Consider the following 20,084-nt stretch of genomic DNA (forward strand, 5'->3'; position numbering starts at 1 on the left):
AAAGCTGCAAGCTGGAAGTAAAAATCTTGTTTTTTTTTCTGAGTTAGTTGTAGAACTATTGATTCCCGAGTTATCATTGTGATGTAGAAGGATGTCAATGTACTGACTGAAGGATATGAAGTGAATTGAATTTCATTGAATTTCAATTTGATCAAATTTGTTGAAATTATATGAATGTGTCAACATCTGTATCACTCTCCTTCACTTCTTCCCTATTTTTTCGAGAACGAAGCTAGCTCAGCTTTCCCTGAGCGAATTGACACTTTTGATGTCCTAAACGTACATGCTCTCAAATTTATCGAAAAAAATAATACTACCTAAACTCGTATATTCTTATTTTAAATATGATATTATCCTTAGATTCCACATTAGAATATATTTAAATCAACTTTTAAAAAAGTTCGAATCCTGCGCGTCTCACTTTTTAAATTTTCCAAATGGAAAATTATATTCTCCTAAAACGAAAACAATTTTCCGAATTGACATCCTTAACGGAGATGCAAAAATTGTTTTAATGAATAATGCTATGCAAGCTTTCGGTCGGAAATTTATAATTATTGAAAAGGATTCTTATTTTGACATGTAATTTTTGTAAAGTAAGAAATCGCATAAAATGGCAAAATTTAAGATAAAAAATTGAAAAGAATACTCATTGATGATAAGATTGTCGACTGAGCTTTGTCAGCTTATAAAAAGCATGCAACATAACTAAGGTAATTTAGAGTATTATCCACATGGCATTAAATCTTCATTAAAGTATTAATTCGAGAAATTTTACAAATTTGATTAGCCGGTCGGAGATTGGATAATGTCATTGAATGAAACACTAATACTAATTTAACATTCGATAGTAATTGATAATGATCCAATGAAGATATTTTGAATTTTTTTTAGAAATATGAAAATTTCGATAATTAAATTTTATATATGAGCTGTACTAGTACAGGTCATTGCTATTTGCTATGATGGTTGCTAAACTCAATTTTTAAATAACTGAACATAAATGTTATTTAAAATGTTGTAACGAATATAATTTCTCCTTTGTCGGAATATAAATCACTTTTAATTCAAAAGTGATTTAAATTTTGAATGCTTTCAAAAGAATGAACTTGTCGATAAAATCTGCCTTATAGTTTTTAGTATTTAAATTATAATATAAAATCCTCACAGTTTAATATTCAAATTTGATTTTTATGTAGTGTAAACTTCTTAAAAATTCTATATAAAAAATAAAATAATCACACAATTAACATTGAAAATTGTAAAATTAAAACTGTTGCATGCTAAGTTCGGTCAACGATAGAAATTGAGTGTAAATTAATCGTCGAGGAAGTACGATTATGTAAAGTAAAAAATGTTGTGGGATTTTTAATATTATATATTATTTTATAATAAAATTTTTTTGAGTCATTTTAAGAAGCACATATAATTTTTTGAATTTAAAAATTAAAGTAGTGTCAAACGAATTTATCGCTTAATTTAATACTCAGATTTCTTAAAATTAATGAAAAAAAAGGTTTTCTGAGAACTTTTGAGAATGGTTTTCAAATTCCATTATTGAAAATATAGGTATTGTATGAAATTCAAACTCTATATTTATTAAAATTCTAAATTTTTAATAAAATAACTTTTCAGAGGAATATGATTTTGAATGGTTGATTAATAAGTATAAAAATTTATACGATTTTAAGGAGGGAATTGTTCCTTATGAGGTATACATCATAACTATATACCTCATAAGGAACAATTCCCTCTTGATAGCTGGGAAACTTTCTCTGAATAACTTATCATTTGGAGAAAGTTCCCCAGCTATCTATTAGGAACTAAAGGCTATGAGGCACTAATATATAATCAGTGCCTCATAGCCTTTAGTTTCCTATTAAAAACGAGAAAACTTGTTCGAAATGATAAACAATTTCGAACAAGTTTCTCATTTTAAGGAGGGAATTGTTCCTTATGAGTATACATCATAACTATACCTCATAAGGAACAATTCCCTCTTGATATCCTGGATATTTTTGAATATATTTTTTTAATTAAAGTTCTCAAAAGTATTATCAAAAGTGATTTTTTAAAAATATCTCCAATTAATTAACTAATTAAAAGTATTATATTTTTAAAATTAAATAATTTTTCAATTTTTTGAAGGAATTGAGATACTTCCCACGACAATAAAATTGAGAGGTTTACATTATGACTGATCTTAGCATGCAACAAAACAAGTACTTAAAAGTCCTATTACATATATTGCAATCAAAATTATTCATGATATAACAATTCATTGAAAATCGCCCGCCGATAAAAATGTATAAAATTTTATTACATTAAACCGGCAATGTCTGCTTCAGATCCAAAGGTGCAGGAGCTACAGCAGAAAGTGAATAAACTGACTACAGCCAATGAAACTCTGAATAACGAAAATCTGAAACTTAAATCTCAAGTCGTTGAATATGAAAAAGGAAATACCCCCATGGTAGCAGTTAGAAAGGAGTTAGATGATTTAAAGAACAAGTATTCCTTCTTGGAAAACAAAAATACCAATCTTTCGAACGAAAGTAAAATGTTTGCTCGCCAAAATAAAGCATTAACAGATGAGAACAACATGTTAAAGAAGAAATTAGGAGAATTAGAAAAAACTTACGGTATTTCGGCCTCAAAATTTGGAGAATGGATGAAACAATTCGAATCTTTAAAGAAAGAGAACGCTAATCTAAAGGCAAGAATCAAGGAACTCGAAGACCAACTTGCATTGTTAAATACAGAGCGTGACGGTTATAATTCCATAATAAAGGACAAAGATAACCAATTTAAAGCCTTACAAGCGGAGAGAGATGATTTGGCAGCCAAAATAAATCAACTTACCCAGAAATGCCAGCTTAACGATGCCGAGAAAAACGCATTACAAGCAAAACTCGATTCATCCGAGAATTCACTCAATGAATCACGAAATCAGTGTAACTTCATCAAGCAGCAGCTTGATGATAAGACTTCTCAATGCAATGACCTTGGAACGAAGTTATCACAGGCTGATCAGACGATTGCAGAGAAAATAGAGGCAATCAACCAGCTTAATAACGAGATTGATAACAAATCTAAGATCATTAAACAGTACGAAGACGAATTGGCAAAATCCAAAGAAGATTCTGAAGAATTAATGAAGAAATATCAAGAAGAAACTGATAAACTTAAGAAAGATAGCGAAAACTTACAAAATGAATTACAAAATCAGAAATCTTTGGCAGAATTAAACGCCAGCGACAAAGGAAACCTCCAGTCTGCAGTAAAACAGCTTCAAGATGATAATTCTAACTTAGAGAAGCAAATCAAAGTACTTCAAGATGACAAGTCAAATCTTGAAATTCAAAGGGAGAAATTAGAACAAGAAGTCGAAGAATTGAAGAAGTCCCAGCAAGAAAATGACGAGAAATACCAAAAGGAGAAGGAAGACCTCACACAAACCGTTAATAATCAAAATAACGAAATTAGCAATTTGAAGAAGCAAAACGAAGATCTCAGTAACTCTACAACTAATGAGATCAATAATCTGAACAAACAGATCCAAGATCTTCAAAATCAAAAGTCAGATTTGGAGAAACAAAACGCAGATTATAACAATACTGTTAGCAATAACAACGATGAGCTTGCTAATTTGAAGAAACTTAACCAAGAATTGCAAAATGAAAAATCAAATCTCCAGAAAGAAACAGAAAACCTCTCAAACACTGTTAATGATAAGAATAATGAGATCGAAGAACTCAAGAAGCAAAACGAAGATTTACAAAATGAAAAACAAAATCTTCAGAAAGTCAAAGAAGATCTCACCAATACAATCACTACAAAAGATGATGAAATCAAAGATCTCAAGAAACAAAACGAAGATTTACAAAACCAAAATAATGATTTGGAGAAACAGAAGGAAGATCTCAATAATACAGTTGCCAACAAGGACAGTGAGCTCAATAACTTGAAGAATGATAACCAGCAACTCCAAGAAGCAAATAAGAAACAAAATGACGATATTAATAATTTGAAGAAGTCGAATCAAGATCTTGAAGACAAAGTAACAGATCTTGAGGGCAAGATAGATGAAATGACCGCTGAAAATGAAGGTTTGATGGAGAATGTGAAGACAAGAGACCTCCAACTTGACAATTTGCAGGGAGAACATAGCCAAACCGTCGATGAATTGAACCAAAACAATCTTTCTCTCCAGATGCAGATCGATTCATTGAATTCCGATGTTAATGATCTGAAATCCCAAAAAGATTCACTTGAAAAGGACAAATCCGACCTTGAAAAGAAGGTTAAAGAACTAGAAGAAGCACTTGAAGATGAAAAGAACTCATCATTGTTGAATTCTTCCAACTTTAATGAAGAATCTCAGAAATTGATGGACAAGATCAACGAATTAACGAAACAGAACAGGGAAAAGAATCAAAACATCAAGAAATTGGAGAATGAGAAGGCAAATCTCCAACAGAACAACGATAATTTGAATCAAAGATTAGATAACGTCAAGAAACAATATGAAGACTTGCAAGCAAGCAAATCTGAGTTGGTTGGAAAGTATAACGACCTTGTTGAGAAGTTCAACAAAGAGAGACAAACAAATAATGAATTATCTCAACAGAACCAAGCTCAGAAACAGCAAATCCAGCAATTAATGAATGACTTAGCTTCATTACGTGATGGAAAATCCGATATTGTCCAAAAGTACAATGATTTGGTTGCTAAATTTAATGATGAACGCCAAGAAGCAGCCAAAACAAAGAGTGACCTTCAGAATCAGATCCAACAGCTTAAAGATGCCTTAGCCAAGGCAGAATCCAACCAAAAAGAGACACAAAACAAATTGGATATTTCAAATTCCGATTTAGAGAAAGAGAAAGATAAATCAAAGTCTCTTGAAGAAGAACTTGCAGCTCTTAAGTCCAAATTGCAGCAAGTACAAGAAGAAAAGGCTAATTTAGAATCAGATCTTGAAAATGAGAGACAAAATAACTCAAGTTCAAATGCAGAGTTATCTGATAAACTCAGTAAGTTACAACAAGAAAACAGAGATCTTGTTAACCAAATCAACCAGCTCCAGAACGATTTGAAACAAAAAGAAAGTGAAATCCAAAAAGTTTCAAGTGATTTAGACAATTTGAACAATGTCATTCAAGACTTAGAGAGTCAAATGAACGACATGCAAGGAAAGAATGATGAATTGTCCAAGAAATTATCAAATCTCGTTGATGACAATGAAAGAAAAGATAAACTCATCGATGATTTGAATTCACAACTTTCTAATTTGAACAATGAAAAAGATTCATTGACAAACAAATTGTCTGAGACGGAATCAGAGAAACTCGATCTTGCAAATCAGAATGAGAAATTGTTAAAGGTTATTGAAGACTTACAGAGATCTTTGAGTGAAGAAAAAGATAAAAATAACAGTTCTCTTCTTAGTTTGGGAGATTTCGGAAAAGAAAATGCTCTTCTTAAAGAGAAAGTTGCAGATTTAGAAAAACAAGTTTCAAACTTAAAACAAGAGAATGAAACACAAAATGAAGAAATATCGAAATTAAACAATGATCTTCGGGAAGCTGCTGATTATATCGAAAAGATCAAACAACAATATTTGAAACTCAAAAAAGAAAACCAAGCACTGAAAGAAGAAATTTCTAAACTGAAAGCAGAAAATGATGAACATAATTCTACAATTGATCAATTGAATGACGATAAGCGAGATTTAGAAGAACAATTGAAAGAATTGAATATAACACTTGATGAAGAAAAATCGAAATCATTTTCTCTTAACGAGAATGCATCAGAAGAACTTAAGAACAAAGACGACATCAATGATGGACTTAAATCACAGTTGAAATCACAAGTTCAACAAAACAAAGAAATCGAAGCAGAAAATCATAACTTACGTTCACAAGTTGATCAATACAAATCTTCAAATGATGAACTCGAGACACAAATCTCTAATTATCAAGAAGAAAACAGTAATCTTCAAGATCTTTTATCATCATCCGAAAACAAGAACAAAGACATCAATGAACAGAACAAACAACTGAAACAGAAACTTCAACAACTCGAGAATTCACTTCGAGAATCTGAAAACAAATATAATAATCTTGTTAAAAGCAATTGTGACGAAATCACAAAATTGTCACAACAATTACAAGATGCAATGCAAGATAATGCTAAATACAGTTCAGAAAAAGATAATTTGATTAAGAAACTCAAAGAATTGAATAACAATCTTAATGTACAAAAATCACAAAACAAACAAATAGAAAATCAACGATCATTCTTAGAACGCGAAAACCAACGTCTTAAATCACAAATCTCAGAGCTTTCTAAGAACCAAATTCCTTCTGTCGATATTGAAGATTTGAAATATCAAATGAGAACATTAACAATAGAAAACGAACACTTGAAGAAGAATAATGATGAGATTCGACAACGTATGCGTCACCTTGAATCAACGAATGCACAGTTGAGTATCCAGAACAATCAGAACGAATTGAAACTCTGCACACTTGAGCAACGATGTGTTTGGTTGTCAGGTGCACATGACAAACTTCGTAAAGAGAACTTCGACTTGTCAAGTACTATTGACACAATGAATTCTAAGAGTCAGTACGAGACTAAACCAAATGTTTATATTTCTGAAGGAAGCAAGAGCCAAGAAGAATATGAGATTAAGATCAGAGAACTTATTTTGCAAATTGAACGACTTCATAAAGAACTTGAGGACAAGAACGAAAATAATAATGATGTTATCAGAATGAAACAGACAAATCAACAATTATCTAAAGTTAATCAGTCACTAGCATTAGAGAATTCACGTTTGCGCTTCTGGCTCGAATGCGAGAAGAACAAATCGCATCGCTTGTCAGATAGTTATGTTGCCGTAAAGAACGAGAACCAACGATTGTTTGAATACAACATGGAGAAAGACAGTTCATTAACTCCTCCTAATTCACCATTGAAATCTAAATAAATATCTATATATTAAGATTCAAACTAATATCTTATAGTTTCTTCTTCTATATTTTCAATTCTACAATTGAACAATTGAATGATGATAAGCGAGATTTAGAAGAACAATTGAAAGAATTGAATATAATACTTGATGAAGAAAAGTCTAAATCACTTTCTCTTAACGAGAATGCATCAGAAGAACTTAAGAACAAAGACGACATCAATGATGGACTTAAATCACAGTTGAAATCACAAGTTCAACAAAACAAAGAAATCGAAGCAGAAAATCATAACTTACGTTCACAAGTTGATCAATACAAATCTTCAAATGATGAACTCGAGACACAAATCTCTAATTATCAAGAAGAAAACAGTAATCTTCAAGATCTTTTATCATCATCCGAAAACAAGAACAAAGACATCAATGAACAGAACAAACAACTGAAACAGAAACTTCAACAACTCGAGAATTCACTTCGTGAATCTGAAATCAATAATTGTCTTAGGTCATTCAGTCATTGACATTAGAGAATTTGCGATTTGGTTTAATATATCTTATAAAATGTGAACGAATAAGTGGTAACAATAAATAAAGCATTAAAAAAATCGGACTGAAAACAAACAATAGAAACTTTCACTTTTTTGACTTGATTTGTGAAAAATCAACTTTTCGCAAGCCAAACCATGTACCACAATTACTACCAAAACTACTTTGTTCTTCCTCGATTTTATACATTCGGTAAGTAGATTCGGGTACTTTGTAAGTAGCCCATTTTCCTCTATTTTCAATTGGGGTGTTTGAATTAACATAAGCAATTTGATTCCAATCAACGCCATCATTGCTTCCTTTCAGATAATGATTCTGTAATGTACAGCATCCATTTGGTGCCCATATTCTATATCCAGTAATAGTCATTAATTTGGAAGGGTACTCAAATATCAGCCAGCCATACATATTTAGTTTTGTATGCCACATACTCCTCGGATTTTTAATTATCAAGTCATATGGATTTCCAGGAAAACTTAATCCATCACAATCGCTACCCCCTTCCACCATTGGAGAAGACGTGATATTAAAAATTTTTATTAGTTCAACATCAGTGTAATTCTTTTGGTATGACTCAAAAATATAACTCATTTTATTTTGCTATAGTTCGTTAAATTTTCATTTATTTTGTAGAATATCAATAAATTCATCAGTATTCATACTTATTGAATTGGTTTTGTTTCTCATCTTTCCAGTTATGCTTGACAAAACTATAGGCTCGAAAATTTCGAAATATCTATAAAAAGTCACAAAAATATGGCTTGTCATATACTTAAAATGAATCAGCATTAGCTTATAATTCAAACCATACCTAAAAATTGAAATTGAATCTTATACATCAATAAATCAACAAATAAAAAAACGACACTTTTATATTTATTATATTTTTATTATCACTCAAATTTAGTTGATTAATCCCAAGACTTTTCTTTCACAAGAGGAAGATATGACCACAAATAAGGAAAGAGGAGGAGCTGCTTTTCATATTGCGACATTAACTTCAATTATTAAAAATGATATGTAAAATTGATAGATTGATTTCTAAGCTTATCATTTATAATATCTAATTATTAGAATGAATATGTAGAAATAATAAATAAAACATGTAAAAAATGAGACTGAGGGCAAACAATAGAAAATTTCATATCTTTTATATTACATTTTATCACGAAATCTGATATTTTTAAAGTTAAAAAATCAACTTTTCGCAAACCAAACCATTTGGAACATTCATTGGTGACTCCATTACTAGTTTGTTCTTCTTCAATTTTAAACAGACGGAAAGTAGATTCCGGTACTTCGTAGTTTACCCATTTTCCTCTATTATCATCTGGAGTGTTCGAATTAATATAAACTATTTCTGACCAATTAACCCCGTTATTACTTCCTTTCAAATAGTGATTTCGCAATGTGCAGTAGGTCGAATGAGCAAAGATTCTATACCCTGTTATTGTCATTTGTTTAGATGGGTATTCAATTATAAGCCATCCATATTCATTTTTCTTTGTATGCCACATTCGAGTAGTATCTTTATAAATCACATCATATGGAGTTCCAGGTATTGTCAATCCATCAAAGGTTTGAGTAGCCTTATCATATAAAGGAGAAGATGTGATGTTAAAAAAGTTTTTTAATTCTTCATCTCGGTATTTTTGCTGATATGACTCAAATATATAACTCATTTTCTTTTACTAATTTTCGTTAAAAACCAAAATAAGTTAGAGCTTTGTAAATTATCAATATCAACGAGCATTCCATCATACATACTTATTGCATTATGTTCATGTTCTATCATTCCCATTATACAAGAAAATAATTTTTGGTATATATATTCGAAATTTCAACAAAAAGATTACAAAAATCTGATTTTTAATATATATAAAATAATTAGATATTGGATTGTGAGCCAAATTATATCAGAAACTTGGAAGTAAATGAAGTACATCAAAATATCTTGACATTTAAAAATGTCACTTTTCTAATATTACACTTTTTGGACGTTTTTCCGGGCCAACCTCAAAAATTCATATAACTATTAAAATGTATATTAATCTTTTTCATCGGTCCAAAACACTTCTCAACACATGGAGATTTAGATATATAAATATCGTCCAGAAGCTCGAACTGAAAAAATAAATCACATAAATTGATAGAATGTTATCTTGTGGCGAAGTAAGAGATGATTGTTTTAATTGATGTTTTAATTTGACAATGAGAAGGATTGCTCATTAAATTTCAAATTCATCAACTAACAATCTACTAAATGATGTGAAAGACTTGAACATCCCACTCGATATAATTTTCATCTTAGGGAGAATTCATCCGAAAAAACTTAAGAACAAAGACGATATCATCGACGAACTTAAATCTCAATTGAAAACAAGAACTAAGATATTAATGAACAGAATTGCAAAACCATAATCCCTCATTGAGATCATAGTCAAACTTAAATCACAGTTGAGTTCAAAAGTCCAACAATTTGCTTTCCATCATTGGCCCAAAAAATGATCAGATAATATTGCATATCGTATATTCTCAATTGATACATTATTTAATATTATGTTAAAGAATGTGTAGAGGTAATAAATAAGAAATGAAAAAAATTGGACTGAAAGCATATAACTGAAACTTTCACTCCTTTGAAATTATCTCTGATTTCATAATTTGATATTTTTGTTGTTAAAAAATCAACTTTTCGTAAACCAAAATACCTGTCACTTCCGCAATTACTGCCTAAATCACTTTGTTCTTCTTCGATTTTATACATTCGAAAAGTAGATTCTGGAACTTTGTACTTAACCAATTTTCCTTGATTATCTTTTTGAGTATTAGAAGTAATGTGTGTTATTTCAATCCAATTCAAACCATCATTACTTCCTTTCAGATAATGATTTCCCAAGGTGCAGCATGTAATTGAAATAATACTATACTCAGTTATAGTCATTTGTTTAGATGGCATTTCAAATATCAACCAGCCATATTCATATCTCTTTGAGTGCCATATACCTGTAGGATTTTTATTAATTAAGTCATATGGATTTCCTGGAACATTCAATCCATCATAAAAATTTCTGTATTCATACAAAGGAGAAGCTGTGATATTAAAAACGTTTCTTAGTCCTGCATCAGTATAATTTTTTGGTATGTCTCAAATAAATAACTCATATTTTATTTAACAATTAATTATCCAAAATAGATATGCGACTTATTCATATGAACAGATTTACTATTATTTATATTTATTGGAATACTTCCATGGAAAATGCATTTTGTTCTACAATCTCGAAATCTTGATAAAGAAATATATAAATCTAACTAAATAACATATCTATAATAATTCAATATTGAATTTTCGTGCATGCTTTACACGATATTTGTAAAGTAATCATACATATCAAAACATCAAAATATTAAAAATGTCACTTTTTTAACACTGTAGCAAAATACTCAGAACATATTTTTCACTTTTTTAATTAACAAAGACATTCAAAACTAAGGAATTCTATGAGTGTATACCAACTACAATTCTATATGCAGGAAGGCTTTTCCTAATATCTTACTATGATGTTACTTAAATTTATCGAATCCCATTTAATTTTATATTAGTAATATGTAAAAGAATGGGATAAAATTATTAATAAAGCACGAAATATACTAGGCTGGAAGCAATATATTGATATTTTCTCTCCTTTGTGATTATAAGTTATATCAGAAATATTTGTTGTAAAAAAGTCAACGCTTCGCAAACCAAACCATTTCTCATTACTACAATAACTGCCTAAATCACTTTGTTCTTCCTCAATTTTATACATACGGAAAGTAGATTTTGGGACTTCATAGGTTACCCATTTTCCTCTATTATCTATTGGAGTATTTGAAGTGATATGTGCTATTTCAAACCAATTAATACTGTCATTACTTCCTTTCAGATAATGATTCTTCAAAGTGCAGCATTTAGTTTCTGTTAGGATTTTATAACCAGAAATAGTCATTAATTTCGAAGGATATTCAAATATCATCCAGCCATACATATCTACCTTTGAATGCCACATACTTGTAGAATCTTTAGAAATCAAATCATATGGAGTCCCAGGAATACTCAATCCATCACATACTTCGCTTCCTTCATAAAGAGGAGAGGAGGTAATATTAAAAATATCTCTTAGTCCTTCGTCTCTATATTTTTGTTGGAACGATTCAAAAATGTAACTCATTTTCTTTAGCTAATTTTCTTCAAAAACCAAAAATAAATTTGTGCTTTCCGATGAATTAATATCAAAATATTGATCAATATTCATATGCAATGAATTATACTCTATCTTCGCGCCCATGCTTGTAAAAGCATAAAAATCGATCTTACCAACTATATGTAATAATTTAGCATGAAATATTGGGTTAGCTGATACATACTTTTCCTATTTAAATCATCAATATCATTTGAGAATATTAATGTCACTTTTTATTTATTGTATAGAAATGTCAAAATGCTAGATTTGGCTGACTTTTGTGGACATAATTTTGCATTCTGATGGTGGGAAGCCTTTTAAAAACGAGTTTTTATAAGTAAATTGTTTCAATTTCCATATTATATTTGTCAAAATGCTTCTGCAATACTAAATTGAAACATAATATATGATGCTATGCTATTGGTGACTTAAAATCCTGAATTTGCTTATTGGCATTAAAATTGTCAATCGATCGCTTACTGATGAAGAATTAAGACTTAAAGCATAAAGGTATTCCACAAATTAACAAAACTATCAAATAAAATATATCATAATTCTTAAAATTTCAATATCATAATAATATCCTTATAAGATTAGCAATACAGTACATAAGTTCTTGATCAAATGATGACTAAAATGGAGTTTAGTTAAATAATAAAAAATTAATATTTCAATTTTTAATCTGAGAGTAAAAATCTAATGGTATATAAAACTAAGAGCTTATTCCTTCTTTGGCTCTTCTGGCTTAGCTTCCTCCTTCTTTGCTTCTTCAGCCTTCTTATCATCCTTCTTCTTGTCATCCTTCTTGCTCTTTGACTCGGATTCCTCATCCTTGTCGAATTTGAGCTTAGCCTGTTCATCCTGAACTTCCTGTTCGAGCTTACGGATAGCTGGCATGTCCATTGGGAACCACTGGGCAGCCCAAGAGAACATAGCACGGTGGGAGTCAAGGAAGACATCGTGGAATTTGCCCATAGCGAAGGATTCGACAGCAGACTGGATGCCGAACCATTTGAATTTGAACTTGACAATCTTGACGGCAACAATCATATCGCCTTCGTATGTGAGTGTCCACTCTGGTGGCTTTGTCTCGTCGCAGGTGTTCTTTGGTGTTGAAAGCTTAGAGATCTTGGCCTCTGGGCACTCGAAGTTGTGCATATCCCACTCTGGCTTCTCTGGCTTTGGCTTGGAGTTGACGATATCAAGGTAGAAAATCTGGCGCTGCTTAAGTTCTTCTGGTGTAAGATTAAGAGCATTATCTGGAACGCCTTTCTCGCGGTCGTAAACCATGTGCTGGGACTCGACAAGGAGGTAGAAGTCCTTGCCCATACCCTTCTGTTCGTAAAGTGTGTGGAAGTGTGGATATGAGTTGTGTGACTTCTCATCGATGTGGAGGTATTTGTCTGGAATAGCCCAACGAATGGCACCTGGAACTTTAGACTTGAAGTGCATGACCTTGTGTGTGTACTGGCCCTTCTCTTCACCTTCCTGATATGGCTCGTTCTTTAAGATCTCAATGCCTTCGCCACCACCTTGGGTTTCACGTGTGCGTTGTGCACACATGTAAAGGTTACCAATCTGGTACTGTGGAACGTTTGTTGGAAGAATAACACGATATTCGTAGATCTTCATTTTAAATAATCGATGGACTTTCTTTTTCAATCGCCGATCATAAAAAATAAAATTTAAATATCACTTGTTAATAATTATGAATACTTTAAATAATCCTTGATTGGTCGACTGAACATGATGAAAAAGTGACATCATGATATTGAAATTTTTCTTGAGCGGAATTTTTGATTGACATCCCGATCGTGATCTAAAATTTTATGCCATTGGTATCGCATTTCAATATCAGGGCGATTTTTTAACAACATAAAACATCGATTATTGATGGTTCACATTTTTGACATTGCACGACCAAAATCGTGATTTTCATAGTAATATGCATCCATCATCGAATCAAATGAATCATGCCAACACCAGAAACATACCTTGCAAACCATTTGGCTAAATGGTAACTTTTTGGACATTTTCCAATTAAAAATTGGTCAAAAATGCAAATAACTGCTTTTACTAATTATATTACTTATGTTCTAAGTCTTTAAAATCAAATATGATCAATTTTGCCTTAAAAAAGGAAGAATTTTCATTGTTTATATTTTCAGCCTAACAAGTTTTATAAATTCGATATTATTTTGTCAATGCGGTATTAAGGCAATGGTAATTCTCACTTCTTTTGAAAAATTAATTGGCATTTTTTCTATTGTATCGTCGATCCTTGGAATAAATACAAAGAATAATACTTCTTAAATAGGAATGTGTATTGCGAGTTCCGAATTTTAAGTTTAACTATTTTGTGCTTTCGCGAATTTTTATTGACTTGAGCTATTCGTTATATTCTACCGCTTACAAGATATCTTTACAGTAATTTCCACCTATTTTGATTTAATAATAATGTTTTGAGGATGGTCTGTTGTCATTTGATTTTTTTATGGTTCACATTTTTGAAAACTATGGATAATCATATTGTTTGAGACTAATTATATAGGCGATAATTGTTATTGAAGAAAGAATTTGAATTATTAAAAAAAAATTGAATTATTTAAAAGTCAAAAGCAAAATATATATGCCCTATACTCAACCTAATGAGAACTCCATAAAATATGTGGCACCATTTTGAATACTATTCAGATTATAAAATATCCAATCATTTAAGAGGCCAAAAGAAAGTTATTTGAACATGCATCAATTATAAAACATGTTCACATTTCTAAAAATTTCCTTTTTTTCTGATTTTCAAGATAAACATACATTTTTTCCATCGAATTTAAAATTATTTAAGGGTGCACACGAGAGGATCATGTAAACTTCAGAATTTAGAACCTTATTTTTAGGCATTATCTTGGCTACCTATTTAGGCTCGAAAAGCAAAAAATATCAAAAAATACAACTTGACTCCATTATGACCCTTTCATGGAGGTAGTTTTTATCCGCTAGTATTTTCCCTTTGAATCTCTTTACAATTCGAAATCAAATTCAAAACTCAGTAGAAGAAAGGAATAATCGACTTACTACGGTTGTAATACGAATAAATACATATATTTAATTATTTTTATTTACATAATAATTGTTTGAAGCTCATATTCCATCAAATTTTTAAATAAAAACATTAAAATGTTGAAAATGTTCATATATTTTAATAGGGTTTTGGCACTTTATTGAGGAATTACTACATACATAGTCGAACTGAACTTGATATTTTGAAATTTAAATTATTTATCAAAATTAAAATTTAACTTGAAATTTATAATTATTTAGTCATATTTTGCATAATTCTAAGTAGATTTTGTAAAAAATCAAGAAAGAAAAATTTTAACGTGCTTTATTTTTTCTTTTTTATAATAATACATATTATTATATAATTAACATATTCATAATGTTTCACCCTTTCAAAAATATAATCCTCCTCCTCTCAAATAAACGTACATACGGGTGGCCTCTTTTTTCAAAAAATTAAAATTTGAAATTTTGGGCTCAAATATTAGAGATTTTTTCAACCTTCAACGATATATGTTGTCTATATCAGACCTCCTTTCTTTTTGATACTTAACATTGTTCCTAAATCATAGCCGTTAAGGCTGTTCTGAAAATATTTTTTTTCGAAAAAATTCGAAAAAAATTCTTAAAATTCAAAAATCCCTTAATTCCTAAGGATTTTGGAAAAAAGTTTTTACATGAACATGTGTTACATATTAAGTTCTGTCAAAATGTAAGCTATTGAATTTTTTGAGAGGGAAATAATCGTCGAGGAAGTAAAAAGTGACGCTTTAGGAAATATTATTAGAAATATGAGAATAAATATATTTAGAAAAATATGTTTTTTTTTCAAAAATTGAAATGTTCATAGAATATTTTGAAATATGTAGGGAATTGAATTCGATAATATATGATAAACAGGATTTTTAAATTTCAAGAAAAAATAGCTTTTGTGAATACTTTTGAGAACTCTTGTCAAAGATCATGATTCAAATATATTAAAGAGCCAAAATATTAGAGATGAGTTCATAATCAAAATTTTACATTTTAATTATTTAGAAAAACGTATTAACCTCAATAAAAAAATATCTCAAAGATTAATAGTTAATTTAGGGTTTCCTAGCTATCTAGAGGGAATTGTTCCTTATGATGTATATATTTATAATGTATGCATCATAAGGAACAATTCCCTCGCTGAAGTGAGAAAACTTGTTCGCAATTGTTTATCATTTCGAACAAGTTTTCTCGTTTTTAATAACAAACTAAAGGCTATGAGGCACTGATTATATATTAGTGCCTCATAGCCTTTAGTTCCCAGTAGATAGCTGGGAAACTTTCTCCAAATGATAAGTTATTTAGAGAAAGTTTCCCAGCTATCTAGAGGGAATTGTTCCTTATGATGTATATATTTATAATGTATGCATCATAAGGAACAATTCCCTCGCTGAAGTGAGAAAACTTGTTCGCAATATCATTCGAACAAGTTTTCTCTTTTAATAACAAACTAAAGGCTATGAGGCACTGATTATATATTAGTGCCTCATAGCCTTTAGTTCCCTGTAGAAAAGATCGAAATTTTATTGTGATTTTAACTGATCTATATTTCGCTTGCGTTATTTGAATCTTTTCTTTTGCATATGTCATTCCTTTCACTTTTCGAATTTCATTTGCCTGCATGCTCTCTCGTTTTGGTTGAAAATCAACTCAATCTTAAAATGAACTTCTTCATTCTTTACAATAAATTCAATTTTTTTCGAGATATATCTTTATCTACCCCTATGTGAGCTGCATATTCTTTCTCGCTAAATTCTTTTGATTCTTTAGAGCTAAAAATCAAGTTTAATAAAAATAATGTTTATTCATAATTTTGAAAACCAAATTCAAATTTGAATGAGAATTTTTGAAAAAATATAGAATATTTCAATAGTTTGGAATCTCTTCAACTTCCCACTGCTTATTAACACATTTTTTCCAGAGCGGTTTATCATCCTTGGTCCATTTCTTAAATTTGTTGTAAACCTCTCTTGGAGTGTATGGTCGAACTCCAATTTTTGGATGAGCGCCATGTGGCATGTCATTGTATTTTTGCCTGAATTCTTCCAATTCCTGATTGATGCTCTCAAATTCTGAAGACTTTGGAGCATTTTTGTCCAGTGATGGCCAGAGGCGTTCAATTTTGCCATTTTGACGTGGCATGTATGGAGCTGATTTTCTGATTTGAATGTCATAAGTACTCAAAAATTTTGTGAACTCTCCCTCATTTTCTTTACCGTTATCTGACCAGAAACAGAAAGGTGCTCCATATTTTTGAACTGTTGCAATTGCCACTTTTGAAGTTTCTGTTGAACTTTTGTTACGAAGCAATTTCAATGCTAACAAATAACGACTTTTGTCATCAATTATTCCATAAACCGGTAAAGTTTCTGGTTCTTTCAAAAAATGAATATCCACATGCCAGATTGTATTTGGAAGAATTGCTTCATAATCCACATAATATGCTTTTGGATTACTTTTATCTTTTTCTTTGTAAATTCCCAGAAATTTTGCTGCCTTAATAACTGCATTGTAACTGATTTGAAATTGTTTTGGATTCATATTGAGAGTCCAATACAATTTTTGAACCCCACATTTGTAATTTTCATAAGAATTCTGAACCTTCAAAATTAATTCTGGAGTTAATTCCTCTTGTGGAGGACCACTTTTAATTTTTGGTGTACCACCGATTTCTTTGAATGCTTTTTTGAGAGTATTTCTTGAAATTTGTTTGAAAATTGTAACATTTTGATAAGAATATGGAACTTTTTTCAAAACTGTTGCGTAAGTTAACTCACCACTTTCAAGTTTTTCATACATATATCTTACCCATTCATTTGGAATACGAGGTCTCGAGTTTTCGTTCATTTTTTTAACTTTACAAAACTGTTTATTTTTCAGAATTTTTAAATTTGAAAAAATCCATTCTATATCTGATAAATAATATATTATTTTTCAATCAAAATATTTTGATTATCATCTCAAAAGTGTTCTCAAAACCTAGTTTTTCTTATTTTGGATAATCTTAATATTTATATTATTATAAACTAATTGAACACTATATGTTTTTGTATACTTTTACAAAAAATTGATAGATTTGTGATACTTCCCCCGACGATAGAATTGAATAGCTTACATTTTGACAGAACTTAATATGGAACACATGTGTATATTATATGAAGTATATTGATAAGGTAAAAATCAAATTTTATTGCATATTCATCGAGAAAATAAACTAACGAATCCCTCAAAATTGAGAGGGTAATCCTCCTCCTCTCAAATAAACGTACATACGGGTGCACCCTTAATTGTCAGTCAATTCTATCGGCGTAGGGATGCGACGGTTTTACGCCATGACCGTTTAAAAATAGAATAATACGCCATTTTTGGGGCCGAATGGCGGCTACTTCGTACCCGCCATTCGGCCGAATATATGGCAGTCCCAACGGGAACCGCGGTAATTTACCGAGGTTTCCGCACACCGGTTCCTTTTTTAAGGAATTTTTTAGATTAAAAAATATGCTTTGTAAATCATTTTTTGTAAATCGGCAAAAATTTGGAAATATTCTGACGACAATAAATCTGGGAATAGTATTTTAAATACGAGAACAACTTATTTAAAAGTGTTTCGCTCGATTTTGTATAATTTCAAATTTTCGCATATAGCTTTCCGTGAATTACCGTGATTTTACCGCCACATCAATAGTTTACAACACTTTTCCGTAAATTGAGTAGTTTACTGCACTTTTTCCGTAAAATTGAGTTACGGGAATCCGTAAGATTACCGTACCTCACTTCTAGTTGAAAATAGCATTAGTATATAATAAATAGATATATTATTCATATTTTTGATTTTGAATTCCGGAAAAAGTGAGTTCAGAACTTCCAATTATTATTTGATTAATTATGTTAAAAATACTATAAGGAATTAAAATACATAATGTTGAAATTTGAATTACGGAAAAAGTGAGGGTGAAAGTGAAGTGAAAAAGTAAGATATTTTTTGTTGAAATAATCATAGTTGTACAATTTTGAAACTATATGTAAAGCTATAAATTGAATAAATTAAAAAACAAAAATTGTTTATTCTTATTAATAAATTTATATTAATCAATATTTGAACAACCCGTAATTAAAATTGAATTCCTCTTAAAATTTAATCCATACGTTAATTTTTAATTTGCTCGGCGAATGCCGGGCTTCCCTACTTCTCTTGTCATTCCTTCAAAAACTCTAATCTCATCGCACTTACAAACATCATGATTTGATGTATTGTCGAGAAATCTTAGACTTGTTTGTCATTTGATTATAGCATTTGAAAGTCATCTCGAAAATCGATTAACAAGACAATTTCCCAAACATCTACATACAAGTAGATGATGGTAAACCCATTAGAGTTGTTTTGCTATGATTCCTCCAATCTTATGATGAGAAAAATCATATCAAAACAGCTCTAATCGAACATTCTACACAGCTTAGCATCCAGCTAGTTCCAAGTAATGCGATTACAACATCAACGGCCAAAGCCTTTCAGAGTCCTTTAATCATTTCTTCTCATCTCAATGTGAAGTGGCCCCAAACGAACTACAAGCTGACGTTACAACGCATTACAACCCGGTTAATACGAGCATATACATTAGAGCTGCTTTGTTATGATCTCCCTCATCAATTGATGAGAGATCTCATTATGAAGCAGCTCCAATCGAACTAAAAACCTACATACAAATGAGTGAAAACAAACTCATTAGAGTTGTTGTTGCTTTGATTTCTCTCATCAGAAGATGAGAGATACCAGAACAAAACAACTCTAATCAAACTTTCTACACAACTCAGCACAGTATCAATGCAAAGTAATGTGTCTGTATCGTTAACAAGCAAAGTTGTTTCGGGTCCTTCCATTTTGGAAGAATTCGGAACAACTTTGCGAATTGATAGTGTAACCCATATACATGAAAGCGTGCATGCATAAAGACAGGTATGTCAGCAATGACTACCTGCCCAGCTATGAGTGATCAGAGAATTACCATCTCGGGTTTTTGAGAACGTTTCAGCCAGGACCCTCGTATGTTGACTGTGAGAAAGGCATCCTTTATCTGAAATAGATGCTTTTCCAACAATCAAATTCGAAGATCTTCGACGTTGTTGTAAAAAGAGAAGGAGAAGGAAAGAAAGAAGAGAAGAGAAGAAGGAAAGGAAAAGAAGAAGGAAAGGAAAGAGAAGAAGAAAAAAGAAAAAAAAGAAGGACATATTAAATATAATGC

At 30.6% G+C, this 20,084-nt stretch overlaps 3 protein-coding genes across 3 annotated transcripts, besides 9 other annotated features; 1 reads left to right on the plus strand and 2 right to left on the minus strand.

Moving 5' to 3' along the window:
* Positions 1–1,694: 1,694 nt before the first annotated feature.
* Positions 1,695–1,807: a mobile genetic element.
* A 528-nt stretch (positions 1,808–2,335) lies between these two features.
* Positions 2,336–6,997, plus strand: TVAGG3_0605810 (A-type inclusion protein-related family; the record flags this gene model as incomplete). The annotated part of the gene is made up of 1 exon (XM_001582747.1): positions 2,336–6,997. The coding sequence occupies one exon, from the start codon at positions 2,336–2,338 to the stop codon at positions 6,995–6,997; it is 4,662 nt and encodes a 1,553-aa protein (XP_001582797.1).
* Positions 6,998–7,612: 615 nt separating this feature from the next.
* Positions 7,613–8,116, minus strand: TVAGG3_0605820 (uncharacterized protein; the record flags this gene model as incomplete). Its single annotated transcript, XM_001582746.1, has 1 exon — positions 7,613–8,116. The coding sequence occupies one exon, from the start codon at positions 8,114–8,116 to the stop codon at positions 7,613–7,615; it is 504 nt and encodes a 167-aa protein (XP_001582796.1).
* Positions 8,117–12,392: 4,276 nt separating this feature from the next.
* TVAGG3_0605830 (phosphatidylinositol transporter protein) lies at positions 12,393–14,329 on the minus strand (the record flags this gene model as incomplete). The annotated part of the gene is made up of 1 exon (XM_001582745.2): positions 12,472–13,383. The coding sequence occupies one exon, from the start codon at positions 13,381–13,383 to the stop codon at positions 12,472–12,474; it is 912 nt and encodes a 303-aa protein (XP_001582795.1).
* A 266-nt stretch (positions 14,330–14,595) lies between these two features.
* Positions 14,596–15,509: a mobile genetic element.
* A 395-nt stretch (positions 15,510–15,904) lies between these two features.
* Positions 15,905–15,989: a mobile genetic element.
* Positions 15,990–16,151: 162 nt separating this feature from the next.
* Positions 16,152–16,239: a mobile genetic element.
* A 548-nt stretch (positions 16,240–16,787) lies between these two features.
* Positions 16,788–17,691: a mobile genetic element.
* Positions 17,692–17,944: 253 nt separating this feature from the next.
* Positions 17,945–17,985: a mobile genetic element.
* A 990-nt stretch (positions 17,986–18,975) lies between these two features.
* Positions 18,976–19,049: a mobile genetic element.
* A 330-nt stretch (positions 19,050–19,379) lies between these two features.
* Positions 19,380–19,640: a mobile genetic element.
* A 347-nt stretch (positions 19,641–19,987) lies between these two features.
* Positions 19,988–20,084: part of a mobile genetic element that runs on past the window's edge.

This window comes from Trichomonas vaginalis, chromosome II (assembly GCF_026262505.1).
Source record: "Trichomonas vaginalis G3 chromosome II, whole genome shotgun sequence".
Lineage (NCBI taxonomy): Eukaryota > Parabasalia > Trichomonadida > Trichomonadidae > Trichomonas > Trichomonas vaginalis.